Consider the following 23014-nt stretch of genomic DNA (forward strand, 5'->3'; position numbering starts at 1 on the left):
CTAAACCTAAGATTAGAGCAAATAAGCGATAGAGGAAGTGGTCCAAGATGGTGATTTAGGGAGATCCCAAACTCACCTCCTCCCAGACATGCTGTATCTGTAGCTACGTACCGAACAATTTCCTCTGCAGAAGACCTGAAAACTACCTGAGCAGCTACTTCACATCAGCAAACAGAAAAGAGCGACAGTGGATAGCAGGGCAAGATGGCGGAATGGAAAGACCCTGAGCTCACCTTCTCTCACAGGCACACCAAAATTACAACTACTTACAGAGCACCTATCAATGAAAAAGACAAGAACCTACCAAACTAGATGTTCTATTACTAAAGATATAGAGAAAGAACCACAACAAGACAGGAGGAGAGGATTCACCATACAGTCAAGACCCATACACCCAGGTGGGCAACCCACAAACAGGAGAATAATTACAATTACAGAGGTTCTCCCCAAGGAGTGAGGGGTCTGAGCCCCACATTGAGCTCCCCAGGCCAGGAGTCCTGGGCCAGGAAGACAAGCTCCTAGAACATTTGTCTTTGAAGGCCAGCTTTTGGGAGTCCCAGAGGGCCGTGGGAAATAAAGATTCCACTCTTAAAGGGTGCACACAAAAATCTCACATGCTCCAGGACCCAGGATGGAAACAGTAATTTGATAGGAGCCTGGGTCAGACGTACCTGCTGATCTTGGAGAGCCTTCCAGAGAGGCGGGAGGCAACTGCAGGTCACCCCGGGGACACAGACACCAGCAGCAGCCATTTTGGGGAGCTCATTCTACCATGTGGACACTGGTGCTGGCAGGTGCCATGCTGGAATCCTCCCTCTAGCTTATTAGCCTCAGATGCAGCCCCATCCATGCCCACCAGCCCATAGACACCAGTCCTGGGACACCTCAGGCCAAGCTACTAACTGGGCAGGGACACAGCCCCACCCACCACCAGATAGGCTGCCTTAAGACCCCCTGAGCCCATGGCCTCCCCTGAACACAGCCTTACACACCAGAGGGCCCAGGACCAAGCCCCACACACCAGTGAGCAGGCACTAGATCTGGGACCCCCAGAGCCCTATAGCCAGAGACCCCAGGACCCAGGTCCACCCACCAGAGGGCAGACACCAGCCTCAGAATGTCCAGCTCCTCCCACCAGCAAGCCTGCTCTAGATTCAAAATCAGTCTCACCCACCAGTGTGTTAACATGAGCCCCAGGAAAACCTTGCCCAATACCTGTGGACCCAGCCTACTCACCAGCAGGCCAGCACCAGCCCTCAGACCAGCTGGGCCCTGGCTCCACCCACCAGTGAGCCTACTCTAAACTCAGAACCAGCCTCACCCACCAGCGGGCAGGTACCAGGCCTAGGAAAACTGCAGCTCCATAGCCTGCAGACCCAGCCCACCCACCAGCAGGCCAGCACCAGCCCTGGGACTGACCAGACACAGGCTCTGCCCAACAGCATGCCAACACAAGCTTTGGGATACCCTAGACCCCACAGCCAGCTGTGTCAGAAATCATTCCCACCCACCAGCAGTCTGACACCAGCTCTGGGATCCCTGGGCCCTGCAGCCAGACCCCAGGATCCAACTCTGCCCAACTGTGGGCCAGCACGAGCCTCAGGACCTAGATTCAACCACTGGTGGGTGGGCACCAGTCCACGGATCTCCTGTGCCCCAACTCCACCCACTAGTGAGCCAGCATTAGCGCCAGGGTTCCCCCAGGGTTCTGCAGCCAGCCTGACCCTTGACACTACCCTCTGACCCGGCCCCCCCCAGGAGTGGCTGGCGGCCTCCACACAAGGGAGGGCCTGGCAACCAAACAGACCAGGAGCCAGCCAAGCCTACCAGACCACCCACAGTAGTCAGCCCACCACAACAGAAGGATCCAAGCAGCCCACATAGGGCACACCCCTAGAGGATATAGCTCTAGTAACCAGAGGGGAGTGCACTGCTGAGACTCACAGGACATCACTTCACATATAAAGACACACAGAATGAAAGAGAGGGGATGGAAAATGTTATTCCATGCAAATAGAAATCAAGAGAAAGCTGGGGGGACTTCCCTGGTGGCGCAGTGGTTAAGAATCCGCCTGCCAATGCAGGGGACACAGGTTCAAGCCCTGGTCCACGAAGATCCCACATGTTACGGAGCAACTAAGCCCATGAGCCACATCTACTGAGCCCACGCACCACAACTACTGAAGCCCATGCTCTGCAACAAGAGAAGCCACCACAATGAGAAGCCCATGCACCACAATGAAGAGTAACCCCTGCTCGCCGCAACTAGAGAAAGCCCACGGGCAGCAACAAAGACCCAACACAGCCAAAAATAAATAAATAAATAAATATTTTTTAAAAAGAGAGAAAGCTGGGATAGCAATACTTATAGCAGACAAAAGAGACTTTAAAACAAAGACTGTTACCAGAGACCAAGAAGGACATTAAATGATGATCAAGGAATCAATCAAAGAATATATAACAATTGTAAATATATATACACCCACATAGGAGCACCTATATACATAAAGCAAATATTAACAAACATAAAGAGAGAAACTGACAGTAACACAATAATAGTAAGGGACTTTAACTCCCACTTGCATCAATGGACAGATCATCCAGACAGAATATCAACAAAGAAACACTGGCCATAAATGATACATTAAACCTAATAGATATATATAGTACATTCCATCCAAAGGCATCAGAGTACACATTCTTTTCAAGTGCACATGGAACATTCTCCAGGATAGATCATATGCTATACCACAAAACAAGCCTCAGTAAATTTAAGAAAACTGAAATCATATCAAGCATCTTTTCCAACCACAGTGCTATGAGACTAGAAATCAACTACAAGAAAAAAACTGCAAAAAACACAAACAAGTGGAGGCTAAACAACATGTTAATAAACAACTAATGGCTCACTGAAGAAATCAATGAAGTAATCTAAAAATACCTGAAAACAAATGAAAACCAAAACCCAATGATCCAAAATCTATGGGATGCAGCAAAAGTAGTTCTAAGAGGAAAGTTTATAGCAATACAAGTTTACCTCAGGAAACAAAAAATATCTCAAATAAACAACCTAACCTTACACCTAAAGGAACTAGAAAAAGAAGAACAAACAAAACCTAAAGTTAGTAGAAGGAAAGAAATCATAAAGATCGGAACAGAAATAAATGGAATAGAGACTAAGAAAACAATAAAAATGATCAATGAAACTAAGACCTGATTCTTTGAAAAGATAAACAAAATTGACAATTTTTTAGACAGACTCATCAAAAAAAAGGGCTCAAATTAATAAAATCAGAAATGAAAAAAGAGAATTATAACTGACATCACAGAATTAGAAAGGATCATAAGAGATTACTACAAACAATTAGATGCCAAATAAAATGGACAACCTGGAAGAAATGAACAAATTCCTAGAAATCTACAATTTCCCAAGACTAAACCAGGAAGAAATAGAAACTATGAACAGACCAACTACTGGTAATGAAATTGAATTGGTAACAAAATAAATTCCCAATAAACAAAAGTCCAGGACCAGATGGCTTCACAGGTGAATTCTACCAAACATTTAGAGAAGAGTTAACATCTATCCTTCTCAAACTATCCCAAAAATTGCAGAGGAAGAGATGCTTCTGAACTCATTCTATGAGACCAGCATCACCCTGATACAAAAAGCAGACAAAGATGTCACAGAGAAAGAAAATTACAGGCCAGTATCACTGATGAACACAGATGTAAGAATCCTCAACAAAATATTAGCAAACCAAATCCAACAATACATTAAAAGGGTGATACACTATGATCAAGATGGATTTATCCCAGGGATGCAAGAGTGGTTCAATATTTGCAAATTAATCAAAGTGAATCAACACCACATTAATAAACTGAAGAATAACAGATGCAGAAACAGCTCCTGACAAAATTAAACATCCATTTGTGATAAAACCTCTCCAAAAAGTGGGGATAGAGGGAACATACCTCAACATAATAAAGGCCATATGTGACAAACCCACAGCTAACATACTCAATGGTGAAAAGCTGAAAGCATTTCTTCTAAGGTCAGGAACAAGACTAGGATGCCCACTCTCCCCACTTTTATTCAACATAGTATTGGGAGTCCTAGCCACAGCAATCAGACAAGAAAAATAAATAAAAGGAATCCAAATTGGAAAGGAAGAAGTAAAACTATCACTATCTGCAGATGACATGGTATTATACATTAAAAATCTCAGACACCATGAAAAAACTACTAGAGTTCATCAAGGAATTTGGTAAAGTTGCAGGATACAAAATTAATGTACAGAAATCTGTTGCATTTCTATACAGTAATAATAAACTGTCAGAAAGGGAAATTAGGGAAACAATTCCATTTACAATTGCATCAAAAAGAATAAAATACCTAGGAATAAACCTACCTAAGGAGGTAAAAGACCTGTATTCAGAAAACTATAAGACACTAATGAAAGAAACTGAAGAAGATAAAAACAGATGGAAAGATACCATGTTCATGGATTGGAAGAATTAATATTGTTAAAATGACCATACTACCCAAGGCAATATACAGATTTAATGCAATCCCTATGAAAATACCAATGGCAATTTTAACAGAAATAGAACAAATAATTTTAAAATTTATATGGAAACCATAAAGTCCCCGAGTAGCCAAAGGAATCTTGAGAAAGAACAGAGCTGGAGGAATCACGCTCCCTGACTTCAGACTCTACTACAATCTTACAATAATCAAAACAATATGATACCGGCCAAAAACAGACACAAAGATCAATGGAACAGAATAGAGAGCTCAGAAATAAACCGATACAATTATAGTCAATTAATCTGCAACAAAGGAGGCAAGAGTATACAATGGAGAAAGACTGTCTCTTCAATAAGTGGTGCTAGGGAAACTGGACAGCTACATGTAAAAGAATGAAATTAGAACATTTTCTCACACAATGTACAAAAATAAATTCAAAATGGATTAAAGACCTAAATGTAAGACTGGAAACCATAAAACTACTAGAAGAGAACATAAAACTACTAGAAGAGAACAAAGGCAGAACATTCCTTGACATAAATCATAGCAATATTTTTTTTGGATCTGTCTCCTAAGGCGAAAGAAACAAAAGCAAAAATAAACAAATGGGACCTGATTAAACTTAAAAGATTTTGCACAGCAAAGGAAACCATCAACAGAATGAAAAGACAACCCACTGAATGGGAGAAAATATTTGCAAATGATATGACTCATAAAGAGTTAATATCCAAAATATATAAATAGCCCATACAATTCAACAACAACAATGAAAAAACAAAAAACCCAATTTAAAAGTGGGCAGAAAGCCTGAAGATAACTTTTTCCAAAGAAGGCATCAGATGGCCAACAGGAACGTAAAAAGATGCTCAACATTTTTTTTTAAATTTTTATTTATTTGTGGTTTTTTTGCGGTATGTGGGCCTCTCACTGTTGTGGCCTCTCCCATTGCAGAGCACAGGCTCCAGACGCGCAGGCCCAGCGGCCATGGCTTACGGGCCCAGCCGCTCCACGGCATGTGGGATCTTCCCAGACCAGGGCACGAACCCATGTCCCCTGCATCGGCAAGCAGACTCTCAACCACTGGGCCACCAGGGAAGCCCAATGCTCAACATTTTTAATCAACAGGAATGCAAGTCAAAATCACAATGAGTTATCAGTTCACACTGGTCAGAACGGCTATCTTCAAAAACACCGCAAATAACAGATGTTGGCAAGGACGTGGAGAAAAGGAAACCCTTGTACACTGTTGGTGGGAATGTAAATTGATGCAGTCACTGTAGAAAATAGTATGGAGTTTCCTCAGAAAACAAAATTAGAACTACCATATGATCCAACAATTCCACTCTTGAGTGTATATCAGGAAAAAGAGAAAATACTAATTCGAAAAGATACATGCACCCCAATGTTCATAGCAGCATTATTTACAATTGCCAAGGTATGGAAGCAACCTAAGTGTCCATCAATAGATGAATGGATAAGAAGATGTGGTTTTATATATACAATGGAATATTACTCAGCCATTAAAAAAGAATGAAATTTTGCCACTTGCAACAACATGGATGAACTTGGAGGGCATTACACTTAGTGAAAGAAGTCAGAGAGAGAAAGACAAATACTGTATGTTATCACTTATATGTGGAATCTAAAAAATAAAACAAACTAGTGAATATTACAGAAAGGAAACAGACTCACAGATACAGAGAACTAACTAGTGGTTACCAGTGGAGAGAGGGAACAGAAGAGGGGCAAGATGGAGTAGAGGATTAAGAGGTACAAACTACTATATGTAAAGTAAATAAGCTACAAGGTATATACAGCACAGGAAATATAACCAATATTTATACTAACTACAAATGGAGTGAAATCTATAAAAATTTTGTATCACTATGTTGTACACCTGAAACTAATATAATATTGTAAATATACCTCAGTTTTAAAAAAAATGTACCACATGGGAGGAGGGTAGAAGAGTCTGAGCTGTGGTCTGGCCATTAACCCCACCCCCAGGGTGACCACCCACAGTCAGGAGGGAACTCACAAACCGGGAGCTTCTCCCTGAGGAGCAAAAGGTCTGTAACCCATCAACTTTTCAGGCACCCCAACTTTTAAGACCTGCAACTGAGAGGTGATCCCCCCCAAAGATCAGGCTTTGAAAACCAATGGGACTCGTGTCCACGAGATCCAAAGAGCTGTGGCAAACTGAGAAACCCCTCTTAAGGGTCTCACGCTGCAGATTCACTCGCCCCAGGGCCCAGCGCAGAAGCAGCCATTGGAAAAGCATCAGACTTGAGGCCAAAAAGACGCATTTGCTCAACTTAAAGCACTGGCCTGAGGGGCCGGCCATTGGGATCATCTCCAGGATGGAGGTACGGTAGAACCATTTTTGCTCTCTCTCTCTGTGCTCTACTAAAGCCAGCAGTTATTGTTTTTTCTTTTTTTTTCTTCTCAGCATAAGGCATCTTTACCCTCCCACCAGTGGACACCATCTTTGTGCTCACCCCCTGCCACACTCCACAGCACTGGTATCTCCCGGAGACGGGCTTTTACACATTCCTGGTGACCATGTTTTTCCATCTGGTGTCCAGGCTTTGTGGCTGCTGCCAGGGGATGCCCTGTGAACCTCTGACTCTAGTGGCCACAGGGGTTTGCATTCCTGGGTCCCTCAAGACTGTAACAATCATGGAAAACAGGCTACCAGCCTCAGGGCACAGCACAAATAACAGGCTGAAACACACCCCAGCTCTCTGTAAAAGAAGCCTGTTTGCTTGTTCTTGTGCCTCAGCTTGAGGGCCAGGCTTCAGGTTCGTCACACATCTAGAGGCCACATATTCCTGAAAGTTAGAAATGAAAGGTGATTTTGGGACTTGTTTGGTGGTCCAGTGGTTAAAGACTCTGCACTTCCAATGCAGGGGGCATGGGTTTGATCCCTGGTCAGGGAACTAAGATCCCGCATGCCGCCCCACACGGCCGGAAAAAAAAAAAAAATTCCAGACTGTTTTTGTAAACAAAGTCTTAGGGGAACACAGCCACGCCCATTCCATGATATACGGTCTGTGGCTGCTCTCACTACTGTGACAGAGTTGAATAACTGCCACTGAGTCTGTATGCCTGCAAAGCCCCAAACATTTACTACCTGACCCTTTATGGAAAAGTTTTCTGAGTCCTGGCCTAGATTATGTTTTTAAGCGTGAGAAAGTTAGATCAAGTCAGAGTCTCTGTTGTAAAATTCAGGAGGGAGAAATTCCACATGCTTATGAGAAATGCAAATGTATATTAATTTTTTGTTAAGCCCTACTTACTTTGTTTTGTTTTAAACTCTTTATTTTTTAGTATCACAAAGTAGAATTTTGATAGTCAGGGTTTTTGAAGAGTAATGACACAGTTTCTAGCAAATTTTTAAATGTATGCATTCTTCAATCTATCTTATTTTGAGGAACCTATTTTGAGAAACACTATCTAAAGACATAAAGGTATAGGCATACAGATGTTCTTTGCAGCCCTGTTTGTGAAAGCAATGAAAGAGAAACAAATTCATCAAAAATGGAATAGCTTAAAGCATCATAGTACAGCCACATAATAAATATGAAACCACTGAAAATGATGAAGTAGATATAAATGTACTGAGATGAAAATGTATCCATGACATTAAATTAAAGCTATGTATATAAAATATACCCTTCATATGTGTATCTGTAAATATACAAATATCTTTGTTATAACATAATTGTTTCAGAACTACATGTAATAATGCTTGCTTTGGTAAAAGCTCTATATATTTACATAAACATAAGAAGGACATGTGATGTGATACCTCTCAACCTGTTAAATGTGATTTCCTCTGGGAAACACAATTTTTAAGAAATGGAGAGCTCCACTTTTCATTTTCCACTCTTTGTCCTTTGATTTTCATACATATGAGTGTGTGAATTTTTTCATTTAAGAGACAAGACTTTTTAAGTTGGGGTCTTACTCCAAAAACTTGCCCCTTCTTAGCTCTCTTTGTCCTCATCTCATCCTCCCACAGCCCACCCCCAGCTATATGTGGTATCCCAGATATTTGAATCCCCTGCTCAAGATCTAGATCCACCATTGAAGGGATGAGCCTTTGAGACTTCAGTGCGGCTCAGAAAACTTTGGAATGTTGGTTAATGTCATGCTGTCCATTGTATCAAGAGATCAAGGTAACAAACATATCCTGTCTAGCTCTAAGGGGTACATTTTGACTCAGGATTCTCTCTCTCTCTCTCTCTCTCTCTCTCTCTCTCTCTCTCTCTCTCTCCACACACACACGCACACGCACACGCACACGTACCTGCACACAGAGCTCCTCCCGTGCAACATTTTATAATCCTTTCCCATTCTGAGATATTCTCCCTTCTGCCCAACAACATAGCAAACCACCCATGACAAGTGTGTGGGCATTATTAGGAGTGATCACAGGAGGAACCTCTGCTCTTGTTGAAGCCATGGAGTCTCCTCCTTGCTTCTGTGGACTCTCAACATCTGACGACTTACACTATTGGCCTATGAGCATTGAAATGTTTCCCAATAGATCTAGGGTTTAGTCCACATCTTGACAGCACGAATATTGCATGAATACCTCATATGTAGGATGAGTACTAAACTGACAGTCATCTTTTAGTAATAAGGGGGTTAGGAAAAGAAAAAGCAAAATACTCTCATAGACTACAAGTTCACATTGGTCAGGAATTCCCTGGCGGTCCAGTGGTTAGGACTTGGTGCTTTCACTGCTGAGGGCACGGGTTCAATCCCTGGTGGAGGAACTAAGATCCCGCAATCTGCATGCGCGGCCAAAAATAAAAGTTCACCAGACCTCTTTCCTTGGTTACCCTTTTGTTTGAGAGTAAGTGGCAGAGACAGTGCTCCCTAAATAGTCCATATGTTTCCCTACATTGCAGCTGGGTTGGTCTCTTGTGACTAATTCTGCTCAATGGTCTGTAAGCAGAAGTGACGTGTGTCACTTCTGGGCCAGAACAGTTAAAAGCAGTACGCCTTTTCTGTCTCCTTCTCTCTCATTCCAGAAGCTATAGCTACGGGATGGAAGCAGCCTAGATTCCTGAGTCACCAGGCAAGCTGCTCTGGGATCAGTACAACTCAAAGTACAGTTCATGGGCCAGCGGCAGCAGCATCACCTGAAAGCCCAGTAGAAAAGCAGAGCTGAGCCATACCCCAGACATATAGAATTAGAGCCTCTTGGGCTTAGACAGGCCCTCCAGGTGATTCTGGAGCACACTAAATTTTGAGAACCAATGATCCAGCCTACATCAGATCTTGCGCAAGTGAGAAACTTTTATGTTGTTAATGTACCGGGGGGTTGTTCATTACAGAACTATAGCCTGTCCTATCCTGACTCTTACAGAAAACAAACCTAAAATGCTGAACTTTTCTCCCACTGCTGGTTCCACCTTAACAACATTTTGGGGCAGATCCCATAACTTTCTGGCCACATTCAGTAATTAAAATTCTTTCAGTTTAAAACTTCAATCTCAAATTTGATCTCATCTCCACTTCTCCCCACCTCCACACCTCCCATTGGTGCAACTTGGGCTCAGAGGAGTTGGAGTGAGATGAGGCTTTAGTTTGGTCCTGGATCCCTTCCCCTCCTCTCTTTTAAAGGCCTAATTCTTCTGGTATGGTGGCGAGGTGGGTGGTCTATGTGGGGTGATACTGGAGTAAAGAGAAAACTTAACAGATGTAGTCCCTTTTCCCTTCTGTCTGTTATCTCTGCTTCTCTTTTTAATACCAATAAGCCACTGATGCTCTTTTGGGCAGCACATGAATTTCTTTGCACAGAAGAGGTTTCTGTGGGTCCTCTCTTTGCATAGTTCCCTGACGTTGACATCCCACTCCTGCCCGCATCCTTCATCTCTCCCTCAGTCCACACCACTGGCAGCACACCTGGGCCTTCGCTAGCCTGAGCATGTTAAGAAAAGTCTCCCTCTTGGAGCACACCTGGCCCTGCGTTGGGTGTAAGAGTTTACAGGTGATGTGCCAACTGGACTTCAGCATCCTTTGCCCACACAGCCAGGGACCTTTGTGGACATCAACCCTGAGCTCCTGCCGTTAGAGACCTTTCAAGACTTAGACCTCCTATTGGTAGGATGACCGTTCTGAGAGTCAAAGAGGATACTATTAGTAATTATGCTGGCACAACCAGCATCAACGGGGTCTTCCCCAGAAAAGGTGGGATATATGATTCCCCAATCTGTGCTGTGTCATTGAGAAGAAGGCTCAAGCTCCAGAACCTTCCACAGGGTCGCTTGACCAAGAGGAAACTCACTCCTTTCTCTGCCCTGCCCCTTAGCTCATTTTCTTCTCTCCCACTCAGTCTGGCTCAGGAAGTCAACAAGCACATTCTATATCTATAGGAAGAAGAAAGAGAGCGGACCGCCTAGTGGGTTCCACCTGTGTGAAGAGAGGTCATTCTCCTCTTGAAACGCAGTGAAGGGATCTTGAGGGGTGGGGGGAACTCATAACATCTGGAAGTGCCTGCAAGCAAAACTCACTTTACAGTTGAGGTCCTAGGATGAAGCTCTCAAATGAAAGGGAGATCAGAAATTCAGAAAGAGGGCTTCCCTGGTGGCGCAGTGGTTAAGAATCCGCCTGCCGATGCAGGGGACATGGGTTCCAGCCCTGGTCCGGGAAGATCTCACGTGCCGCGGAGCAACTAAGCCCCTGTGCCATAACTACTGAGCCTGCGCTCTAGAGCCCGCGAGCCACAACTACTGAGCCCGTGTGCCACAACTACTGAAGCCTGCACACCTAGAGCCTGTGCTCTGCGACAAGAGAAGCCACCGCAATCAGAAGCCCACGCACCGCAAAGAAGAGTAGCCCCCGCTCACCGCAACTAGAGAAAGCCCGCGTGCAGCAATAAAGACCCAACACAGCCAGTAAATAAATAAATAAATAAATAAATAAATAAATAAATAAATAAATAAATAAAATCTATTTTAAAAAAAGAAATTCAGAAAGAAATATGGTTTATGGTGATACTTTAAGGACCACTGGATCAAGCTTTGCCTGAAGGTAGTCAATCAATACTTCCTGAAGCTTCAGTTAAGTGAACTAACAAGTTTCCTTTATCGGGTAAGTCAGATTGAGCCAGCTCTTCTGATACAGTAACTCAAAACATCCCTAAGTGACACAGACTGCAGTGTTGCAGGCAGCAGACCCCAAAAGTGGAATTGGCTGAGGGCAGGAGCTGAATGCAAAATCAGTAAGGATACCTCTAGTCAGCACAACAGCGGGTCACCCCCATGGCCTCATATATTCTCACCAAGCTCATCTGCCTACCAAGGTTGCATCCAAAAGCAAAATTCAGGATGTTGAAGACTGATTACTTTTTGCATACATGAGCAAAGCCCACTAAGAAAGAGATTAGCTCACTTTGAAACTGGCTTCTCCAATAGCAGAGAAGGAAAAAAGTATAGTTTGCTTAAGAGAAACCCTTTCTGCTGGCTGCCTGCAAACCAAGCCGACTGAGAATCAGTCATCTGGAAAAGCAGAATTCTCGCCTCCAAGCTAATGTCAGTATAAGAAGAAATGGGAAGATGAGAGAATAGAGAGGACAAAAAAGTGGGGTCCATATACAGCCTGAGTCATCCCGTTCTCAGACCCCTCCTTTAAATATTTATCTTGTGGACAAAATGAACCATCATGTTCTCTGTGAAGACGCAGGCAACTGGGATGCAGTTGGAGGCAACAACTGCGGCAACATACTTGGAGCTAATTAAGGAAACCTCCATGCCTGTGGCATCGTTTCGTCAGCAGAGGGCCATGGGGAGATAGCAGCCAGTGACATGGGGGAAGAGGGGTGTGACGGTAAAGGGGACGCCCAGAGCTCCCAGTACTGTGCTACGAGAGAGGAGTTCCAAAACCCCGTTCTAAAAGTAACAGTAGCTGAGGGATTTTCTGCTAATTAACCGTCCAGTGGAATTGACCAAAAACATATCAGAACTTTGAAAAATGGGAAAGGAGCTGTATTGCCTCTGAAACCCCAAGACCAGCCAAAAACAGACAAGGACTACACCCCAACATTGGTTCTCAAACTACCTGTGCATTAACATTTTAAAATTACTGCTGCCCAGTTCCCACCTAAATCTCATTAAACCCATAACTTTGGAGGTGCTCTCCCGGCAATGGAGTTTTTTAAAAAGCTCCTGCAAGTAATTCTATGTGAATTCAAGGTTGAAAAGCGCTGCTCTTCCCTCAAGCCAATCCTATAGCACCCATCTCCAGCAGGAACTAGGCAGCCTTTATGACAGGTATGCACCCCAAGTAGGGTTACCAGATGAAATACAGGATTCCCAGTTACAATTGAATTTCAGATACACGACAAATACTTTTTGTATAAGTGCGCCCCATCTATTGCATGGGACATCCTTATAGCGAAGAATTCTTCATCCTGTACTTATATTTAACTCTGGCCACTCTGGCCCCCAAGCCTCAGCTCAGGTGTGGCTATGGAGAACATTCCCGGAGAAAGCAAAGTGCAGAACAACAGAGAAGGTGACCAAGGCTCTCAGTCAACTGGCGGGTAGGGTATCCTTGACAGACTGCAGGCAGGAGTGGCTAGACTGTCACTAATGTGAGCACTTAGCACAGCACTAATGTATGCATTTAGCGAAGAACCCAACACTTGGTAAGCCCTCAACAAGTGTTAGCCATCATTCTGAGGAAATCATTTATGAAAAGGAACTTGTGTGCACACATTCGCATCACCGTGGTATTCATTTAGCTAGGAAATTTTCCTAGACCGTATCCATGGTGATTTGCTTACAAAGTAATATGTCAGTTTCAACTTTCCAGGAAAGTATCTCCAGGGAGGTGTCTGGTGTCCCTCTACTAGTACTTTTATCCCTTTCTCATTGCTTTCTGCCCGTTTTCATACTTCCCTACTTCTTCCCCCAGTATTCCTCTCAACCTGTGATTCAGGTTAGTTGGGAAAACAAAATCAGGAGAGTCAGCACAAGGAAAATGCTGGGTTCCCTTTTATATAAGAGCCTTCGTGTTTTGAATCATGGTGCCGGGCAAAAGCACTCATCAGCATGTGTTGTTTGTTGTGTGTGATGCCATTTCTGCCAAGAGAGCGCTAATCACACTGATTGGTCCACATATCGAGAGTGAGGAGAACTGAAGAGGAAGGAGGAGGGATGGATGGTGAAGAGGATGACATGCGGTGTCAGAGCAAATATTCATTACATCACCCACTTCGACAGTGGAAATAAATGACAAAAGTTAAATGAGATACATCAAAGTTAAGGAGGGCCCCAGAGTGTGGCTGGGGGCGGGGATGCGACCCACAGAAGAGGTGCCTTTTGGAGTCCCAGGGTTACTGTTCTGCTCCCCCATCTACCATAGATGTAACACCTTCCCTGCAGCTCCCAGGCCACTCAGGCACTCAGCTCCAGGTCAGTGATGTATTCCTGGACTCAGTCCTCATTGGGGTCGGCACAGACCTCCTGGCCTCTTTTGGTTTGGAAGCTGTGGAGAGGAGTGGAAGGATTACACACTGAGGAATCCCACAGGGGAATCCTGGGCCCACTGTGACCCCTCCCTCCTTCTCTGCCCCAGACCTCTCAGAGCCTATCCACATGCTTTATATCATGTCCTTATTCTTGGGGTTTACAGACCATCCCTGTATCTCATATGGGGGTCCCTTGGGAAAGCCAACTTCCTGCTGTCACTCTTCCCTCTGCCCGGCGGGCAGACCCTCCAGGACTCTCTGCAGGCCCCAGAGCAGGTCAGAAAACACGGCAGTGGCCTCTCCTGGTGTCCTGAGCTCTGAGGAGGTGCCTCACGCCAGACCCCCAGTCTGCTTCCCCAGGGTGGGCAAGGAAACTGGCCCTTACATGACACTGGGCTTTGAGCACTGGCGGCTGGTCTCATAATAGTCATCCATGAATTTACACGGGATCTGCCAGGAGATGTAGGAGAAGCAGCAGGCGGTCAGGGTGTTGGCACCAACCGTGAGAAATAGGACAGATTGATCCTAAGTCCTTGTTCAGAGGAAAAGGTGAACCAGCTGCAGCTGGAGGGTCAGGCGGACCTGAAGGAGACAGTGCTGCCGGAGGGGAGGATGATGGGCGGGGGGGATCCAGGAGGAAGTTGGCATTTCCTCTTTCCTTCGACATTTTTATTTCTGTGTCTCTCTTTCGGGGTTGTCTGTCTTGGTTTGGAGTCTCTGTGCCTCTCTATGGAGGATTTAGTTTTCTGAACAAACTAGTTCTTTTTCTATCTCTCACTGGGGAGTCTCAACTGGATTCTTAAGGAGAGTGAAGGCCACACCACTGGGAGCCAGCTCGACACAGGTTCCACCTCTTGTCAGAATCCCATCTGGGTCTCATTTTCCCAGGAATCCCTCCCACTCTCTCCCAGAGCCGGAGATTAGAATTGCTAAAACCCCTTGAGAAGGGGAATTCTGCTCAGGAAACAGTGTCTGAAATCTCTCTGAAGTCGTCTACTTACAGGGCTCGGGCACAAGATTTTGGCACTGTGGCCCAAGCCGTGGCCAGAGAGTGGGGAGAGGGGGCGGCAGGGGACAGCGCAAAAGAAAGGGAGGACAGACTCACGGGGGGCTGCGGAGAGGAGCGGGACAGCCAGGGTGGCCCCGGGGACCTCCATGATGCTTGACAGCCGAGTGAGAACCCAAGTGGTGGCCAAGAAGAGTTGGGACTTGGCGACTCGAAGCTGCAGCCTCCTTCTGGGGTCTAAGCCATGTCCCCTCGTTATAGGCAGCCTTGGGGCATTCAAAGATGGAAACTTGGGTAGACCAAGGAGGAAATTTTTTATCACTGTGTTGGGATCATGCAGCGAATTGCACAAGCCAGGAAAGCTTTGGGTTGCCACAAAGGCTCAGGCTGTTTGCAAGAATGCTTGTGTTGCTTACTTGATGGGGAAATGGTTTCCACAGTGAGAGGAGGTGAGAGGTTGGTGTGGCCCTGTGACCAGGGTAGGTGGTGCCTTCTCATGAGAGCAGATCTGTAGACCAAGCATCTCTCCCACAGGGCTGAACCTTCCGGTACTCACCCCAGCTGACGGCACAGTTGTGATGTAGATGATAATGCCACGGAGTCTTAAGAAGCACACCCCAAGGGGAAACCATAGCCTGGATGGAGACAGCAGAACTGGAGAAGCCTCAGCTACAGAAGGGGCCAGATTGAGGCTGGCCTTTCAGACTCTGGCTCATTCCTCAAACATTCTACCTGACTGCTGAGGCATCCATATCAAAGAAATCTATCTCGAATAAGCACATTGCCCAATACACAACTAGATAAAGGGCCAGGCTGCCCTACCCATGAAGTTCCCCTTTTAGAAAGTTCTGGGTGACCTAGACAACTGACCACTTGAGTGACTCCACTTTTCCCTTCCCTGTTTAATTTCCTCTTTTATGTTTTAAATTCACCAATAAAGAGTGAACACGTGAAACCCTGGGCACCCCACCCTCGCCCCAATAAAGGCAGAACCCCAGGTCTGAGCTCGCTTTTTCTCTACTGGCAACCTCGCCGTGTGGCCCCAGCAGTGCCGTGTACCTTCCAGGACCGGTGAGTAACAATTCTTGTCTTTTCAAAGTCCCCTGATGTTTGTTGCTGAGGTGTGTCTTGCAGTCATAATAAGAACCACAGTGGCTGGTCCAGCCTCAACATTGGCTCTGGTCAGAGAAATGTCTGTGGGGCTCCCACAAGGAGTACAGCCCAGGTGAGATCCTGCAGGGCATGCTGAACTGTAGCATCACCATCAACAGGCTGAGATGGACACAGAACAGCTGGTCCCTGGCTTAACTGGGCTTACTGGGAGCTAATATGAGGAGCCTTAAAATGTTGTTACCCTTTGAACAGCAAAGCTCTCTGTCAGGGATCTATCCTATGGAAATAAACACAGAGATGACATCATAGGCATCATGGTGTTTGTCACAGCTTATTTATACCAATTAAAAGATGAGCTACAGTTAAATACGTGATGGTGTATTCACCTCTTGCAATAATAATTCGCCCCTAGAAACTGTGAAAGTAAAGAAATTTTAAAAGGAAGTCCTTGTTATTTAAAAATCCTAGAACATTTCCTGTTTCCTTATTGTAAAGTCAAGCTGGCATTTCCAGGGTTTGCCTGGCAGCTCAATAATGTCATCAAGGACTCCCTTCTTAAACATATCCCCTTCCCCCATCATTTCATTGGCTTTTCTTCTTTGGGCTTGTTACCTCATGGTGATGAAATGGTGGCTGCTGCTCAGGTATCACATCTTCACAAAAAGTCTCAACCACAGGCATAGGAGGGAGTCTCACAGGAGTAGAGAAAAAGCAGTGTTGCTAGTGTTTTTAATTCAAATTGGGGTTTTTTTGCATAATTTGTAATGTTAACTGTAGATGACCCTCAAAAGTGGTAAAAGCTAATTTTAACTATATATAAAATACAGAAAAGAAAAAAAAACTTGTTTCATTTCTGAAAGCTGGGTAAGCATGACAAGTGCAAGTAAGGATGTAGGAGGCTTTTGTCCACATTCTTCCTGTCTTATTGTGGCATAAATGTATTCCGAGGCATAATCTGAGTAAAATTACATTGCTTAAAGGTAGGAAAAATTCTATTACCCAAACCTAACCACTATTAATTTGGTTTATTTCTTTCAAGTGCATTTCCCCCTAGGCTTATGATAGTTCCATTTACTTACTTGCTTTTTTTACCTCTTTTTACTATGTGTCTGCGAGGGGAAGGGACATTACTGTAGTCATGATGTGGATGCAATTTTGTATTTTTCTTATTTATACCTAACATGACAAGACTTTTCCAAATCATTCCAGTATTTTTAAGAGCTGCCTGATTTACTCAACCATCAGCCTAGTGCATTTATATCATCATGTACTATTGTAGCACATTTGGACTGGTTCCAATTTTTAATTACTATAAATAAACTGCACCAAACATCTATACGCATAAAACTTTCTCCATAAATGAAGTTTTTTTCCATAGGGTATTTTCCTAGCTGTAGACTTGCTGAGTCAAAAGATAAGAACAATTGAGGCTCCTGATCTATAGAGGCACCCTATATCTAATGCATGTTCATTTCTGTACGCTATTGTTAAACCCAGTGACGACACATTGTAGGGACTTGTGAATGTTTGATGATTGAAACAGTCATTAAAAAGCGGATCTCATCCATCTTGTCATGCCTGTAGCCCAGGCTTCTCCAATTCCATTCTGTCCATCTGGGACTGGATCAAACATGGCTCAGGCTACTTTAGACTCTGTGGCATCATTAGGTATGTCATGGTCAAAACACCTGTGAAGAACATTAGACATGTCTGCTCTGAGGAAGGAAACAGGGAATGGTATGGGCCATAAAGAACTGTTCTTGGTAGAAAGAACCAGCTAAGCTTGGTCCCCCAGAGACAACAACTCCTGTCTTCCCCCGTTTTTGGTGAATCACTTCCTTAGAAGCACTCTGAGCAACATGATGTCATGGCCCTTTCCACCCAGGGTGCGGTTTTCATGGCGATTTGTGTGCTCACGGTGCTGGGGCATTACCCATAAATGTCACCTTGTATGATCAGAAGAGCTGTAGCAAAGCATCAGATCTGCTCTGTGGGTGAAACCATTAATCTCTAGATCTTTCCATGTACTTACAGCTCTAACCCTAACATCATGTCACCTCCTATCACTGTCCAAAACATTTCCAGCCAATCAGCCCCAACAAGTGAGCAACTGAGCTCTATCTCGGATGCCCTGAACCTCCGTGTGACCCCACAGACCCCGACATGTGCAACTCATAACACGACACCATCCGACAACTTCCGATCTGGTCATCCCCAGCCTCCAGCTTCTCATGCTTCAGAGTTGCCTATAAAGGGACAAAGATACAGGATGGACTCCAGAAGGATGGAGGCAGCAGCAAGTGCCCAGTCCTATCTTGGCTTTGCCCTCTGCCTGCCCATCACTGATGAGTTCCCCATGGCTGCCCTTGTTCACCATCTCCTCACCACGGCCCTCAGCTCACAAGTCTTGTCTGTATCGCAAGACTCTGCACCCTCATCCTTTCTCTCTTTTAGAATTGTTTCCCAATGCTCTGGATGGATGTCTAAACCATATTACTTAAGCCCTATGGTTGAGATTCCTTACGTGAAAGCAAAGAATTCACAGAAGTTTTCAAAATATTCTGAACTATTTCCCAAGAAGTTTTAGTTCTCCTAGCCTCTGTATCTAAAAGGCAGAAGAGGACTAGGACCCATTTTTAGTGGGGAAAACTGAGGTCTAATGCAGCCATTAACAAGATGCAAATGCCAGGTCCAGTTGGTTCCTAGGATGAGCCAAATGATATATTCCCTCAGCTCTCCCAAGGAGCTCCACACTTTGGGTGATGTACAGAAGGTGGTATCTTGCTGGGAAATGCCTCTGTGCACCAGATGAAGTTCCCCCGAATGAGACGGAACAAGGGCTCACTGTTCCTATAGCTATATTCCCTGAAGAGGGAGCCAGAGACTGAGAACAAGACAGGCAGAGATTCAAAACAAAAATTCAAGGTAGGGACTTCCCTGGTGGCGCAGCGCTTAAGAATCCACCTGCCAATGCAGGGGACAGGGGTTCGATCCCTGGTCCGGGAAGATCCCACATGCCGCGGAGCAACTAAGCCTGTGTGCCACAACTACTGAGCCTGTGCTCTGGAGCCTGCGAGCCACAACTACCAAAGCCCGTGCGCCTACAGCCCGCGCTCTGCAACAAGAGAAGCCACCGCAGTGAGAAGCCCCTGCACACTGCAACAAAGAGCAGCCCCCTCTCACCGCAACTGGAGAAAGCCCGGGCGCAGCAACAAAGACCCAACACAGCCAAAAATAAATAAATTAATTAATTTTTTAAAATTCAAGGAAAAGAAGAAATGCTTAGTTTCCTTGCTTCGTTTGTGCCCTACTCTGCAGCCCTGAGCTCTGACATCTCCACCAACTTCTAGGTGGCCCCCGCCCAGGGTAGAAAAAATTGAGTTGGCTTTTCTCGGGCTCTTGGTTGCCACTTCTTCATGGTTAGGGCAGACACCTCAGTGCCTGCTGCTTCTCTTATTTCTCTCCAGATCTGTCACAAATTTGTTCATGGTCATGGTGACACACACACAGCCAGTTTTCCTACCCTGGTATAATATCGGTATCACTCCTCCTTCCTAGAGACAGGCAGGGCTTGTGGAGGAGAGCCAACCCATGGGCCATGGGGTGAGGGGCAGACAGGCATATTTCTTTCTGGTTTTTTCTTCCTCTTCTCAGGATTTTTTTTTTTGCATCTTGCTTGTTAATATTTAATATTAAAAATTAAGTCTTTTCATGTCATTCTATTTGTTTAAGAGGCTGGCACTAGGCTCTTAGAATATCTAGTTTGGTGTCAATTATTTGATCAAAGATAAGCTGCACCAGATAACAGTGTCCTTAAAATTTTCCATGTTCTGTGAGTTCATTTCCATAGGATAGGTTCTGAAAAAACAGAATTTCTGGCTCAAATAATATGGACATTTTTAAGGCTGGACCCTTAGCCAGCGTTAAATCCAGACTTCATTGTAGGTATGTGGTGAGTATTTGACAAATAGACCAGTACTGGAAAGCTAATCCTTATTTCCACCGTTCTTGTACCTCCAGCCTTTCCAATTCTGTTCTTTCCATCTAGGGTGCGCCTAAGCTTGGCTTATCCTTCTTGAGACTCAGGGGCATTTTTACACTTAGGACAATTGTGGGAGTCCATCAAAGCATCCTGCTCCATGGAAGAAGGCTGTGATCACTCACTACAGAGAGATATCTGTCACGTGGAAAGGAAACAGCTAAGCCTGATCCCTGGGCGATGCCAACTCCTGGTCCCCCATCTGGAGAAACCACTTCCTCATAAGCACACAAGCAAATTGGCAATTGAACCATTGCTAGGTGCACCCAAAACCTCTCTAGTAACCACAGGCAACGCTGGGTTATACAACTCAAACGACACCACTACATTTAAAATTCCTTGTTTAGGCACCTCCGATTTTTATGTTCCCGCAGCCCAGGACCACCTATTAAAAGGAGCGAAGACAGCTCACCTTCCAGAAGGAGGCCAGCAGTAGGGAGTTCCCAAGCCCCATCTCAGCTCTGTCCACACTCTTCTGCCTGCCTGTCCCGCATCATGAAGGTCATCGTGGCTACCATCTTTGTCCTTCTCTGCACCATGGCCCTCTGCTGCTATGCAAAAAGTAAGTCTGTTACCTGCCCTCCTTTAATCGTTGCTACCCACACTCTGGTCTGAAGTCTAGCCCAAGTGCTGTGGCCTAAGAACCCCCATGTGAAATTAAAGAACCTCAAACGGGGTTTCAAAAATGACATGGTTGTTTTCTTCAAGAAGGTTCGAAAGCTTCTATTGATTTGGGCTTCAGGATGGAGTTAGGAGAGGTTTTATCCTACTTTTTAGATGAGAATATTGAAGTCTAATACATTTGCTTATTAGCATGAGGTAGAATCCAGGTCTATTTAGATCCTGGTGGTAAGTTTCAGAATCCCAATTCAGCGATTCCCAAGAGTTGTGAAAATCATTCGTACTTTAACTCAGCCATCTGATCCTTCAATTGATCAGAAAAAAATTCCACAAAGAGAGTTAGGAGGAGGGAGTAGCCTCTCCAGGGCTTAGTTCCCTGTAGAAAAAGATAGAGACCAAAATGGAGTGACAAGACCAAAAACAAGAGGAGGGAAATTAATGAGAAACAAACAAACGAAAGAATCAAATGCTTTCCGGTTTCCTTTACCCCCAAACCTCAGCTCTGAGCTACGCTGTCTCTCTCTACTTCTTCCTGATCCTCTGGGGCTTGCCTGTACTCCTGAGTAACTGTTGTTCTTGCTTCCCCACAGGTAGGATTTACACCGCACCCACCTGCTGCTTCACCTACACCTCCCAGAAAATCCCCCGCAGAAAAGTGGTTAACTTTTTTAAGACCAGCAGCCAGTGCTCCAGACCTGGTATCATGTAAGTGTCAGTCCTCCTGCTCAGCCCTGGGGAGACACAGGATGTGGAGGCGGGGGGAGTATCCACAGGAGTCAGAGCAGGGAGCAGATCTCAAGCGTACCGGCTTGTAGATAAGGAGCCATCCTGGGAAGGCGCCCAGCCCTCTGGGGGCTTTCTGTGTATGCAGGACACACAGAGAGAGGCCACTGGGCTGTTTCCTGACATGGGATGGGGCCTGCCGAGAGCCAGGGAGGATGTGGCCAGAAGTAGAGGGAAGAGAGGAGAGAAAGAGACAGCAGAAAGGAGATGACCTGAGGTTATCTCCATTAATCCCATAGGGATGAAGATGAAAGGGCCACAGGTGGTCAAGAACATCCTTACTCATTCTCTATATAATACTTCTGCCCTCTCCACAGCTTCGTCACCAGAAAGGGCTTACATATCTGTGCCAATCCCACCGATGACTGGGTCCAGGAATACTTCAGGGACCTGGAGAAGAGCCCCTGAGTGGTCCAGAAGGAGCCTGTTAGAGGTGTGGGTAGATTGGGCAGCAGGGACCTGAACCAGGGGACTGCAACCCCAGAAGTTCCCTCTCCTATGAGTCCCTCTCCCCTCCACTAACCACATTCTGAAAACTTTCTTTAATTTAGTTAAGCTGGTTAAATAGTGTATATCATTTTATTCATTTGATGCTTTCTCTGAGAAATCATATGACACCCTCTCATTCCCAAGCCCCTTCCCAGTCAATCACACAGTGGTTGACTCATGTTTGGGATGATGGTGAATGACGGTACTCCTGTATCTGGGTAGACATTGGATCAAACCCATCAACAGATGCTTACTGAGTTTTTATGAGCCTTTTACTCTGTTCAAAATGTCAGAATAATAAAGATTCTTTTTGTTTCCTAAATATATCTTGGACTACTGGTTATTCTTTTTATCCCCTGACAAATCAGTTTCATTGGTTGGAAAGAATAAGAAAGAATGATTAGAGGCATCTGAGTAGAAAGGGAAGGCAAGAGAATGAGGATATGTTATCCCAACAATACCAGGCTTTATACCAGGGAAACATTTCCCATAGACTAAAAAAGAAGAAAAGGGCTTCCCTGGTGGCGCAGTGGTTGGGAGTCCACCTGCCGATGCGGGGGACGCGGGTTCGTGCCCCGGTCCAGGAGGATCCCACATGCCGCCGAGCGGGTGGGCCCATGAGCTGTGGCCCCTGGGCCTGCGCGTCCGGGGCCTGTGCTCCGCGGTGGGAGAGGCCACAGCGGTGAGAGGCCAGCGTACCACAAAAAAAAAAAAAGAAAAGAAAAGTATTAAAAACAAATGCAAATTTATATGCACCAGGGAAATCCATCACTTACACTGCACCAAAGCAAAGTATTCGATCATGCATATTTATGTATTTTCATAAATTCAGCTTTCTTAAGAATAAAGACTAACAGTTTTTGAGGACTTACTACGAACCGCAGACTGTACTAAGGGATTTACATGCATTGTCTCTTCTTCAAAATCACTGTGTTGTGTATACTG

At 45.0% G+C, this 23014-nt stretch overlaps 3 protein-coding genes across 4 annotated transcripts in view; 1 reads left to right on the forward strand and 2 right to left on the reverse strand.

Moving 5' to 3' along the window:
* The window catches only part of LOC113609775 (C-C motif chemokine 4), a 76102-nt gene that overhangs the window by 22256 nt on the left and 30832 nt on the right, over window positions 1–23014 (reverse strand). The gene's annotated exons all lie outside the window — the stretch shown is intronic.
* On the reverse strand, window positions 13840–15175 carry LOC113609658 (C-C motif chemokine 3-like). The gene is given in 3 exon segments (XM_027087095.1): window positions 13840–14035; window positions 14404–14543; window positions 15020–15175. Coding segments are annotated over 3 exon segments (387 nt in total). The 3' UTR covers window positions 13840–13944.
* Window positions 15969–22395, forward strand: LOC113609776 (C-C motif chemokine 3-like). Of its 2 annotated transcripts, none has more exons than XM_027087402.1 (4): window positions 15969–16095; window positions 20551–20738; window positions 21388–21502; window positions 21898–22395. In XM_027087402.1, exons 2-4 carry the CDS (start codon window positions 20672–20674, stop codon window positions 21986–21988), a joined length of 273 nt encoding a protein of 90 aa, XP_026943203.1. In that variant the 5' UTR covers window positions 15969–16095; window positions 20551–20671; the 3' UTR covers window positions 21989–22395. The 2 variants fall into 2 exon arrangements, 1 of the variants encoding a protein (XP_026943203.1); XR_003428789.1 differs by lacking the exon at window positions 15969–16095 and adding an exon at window positions 18421–18437.

Source organism: Aethalodelphis obliquidens, unplaced genomic scaffold (assembly GCF_003676395.1).
Source record: "Aethalodelphis obliquidens isolate GAN/ISIS:26980383/991018 unplaced genomic scaffold, ASM367639v1 scaffold58, whole genome shotgun sequence".
Taxonomy (NCBI): domain Eukaryota; kingdom Metazoa; phylum Chordata; class Mammalia; order Artiodactyla; family Delphinidae; genus Aethalodelphis; species Aethalodelphis obliquidens.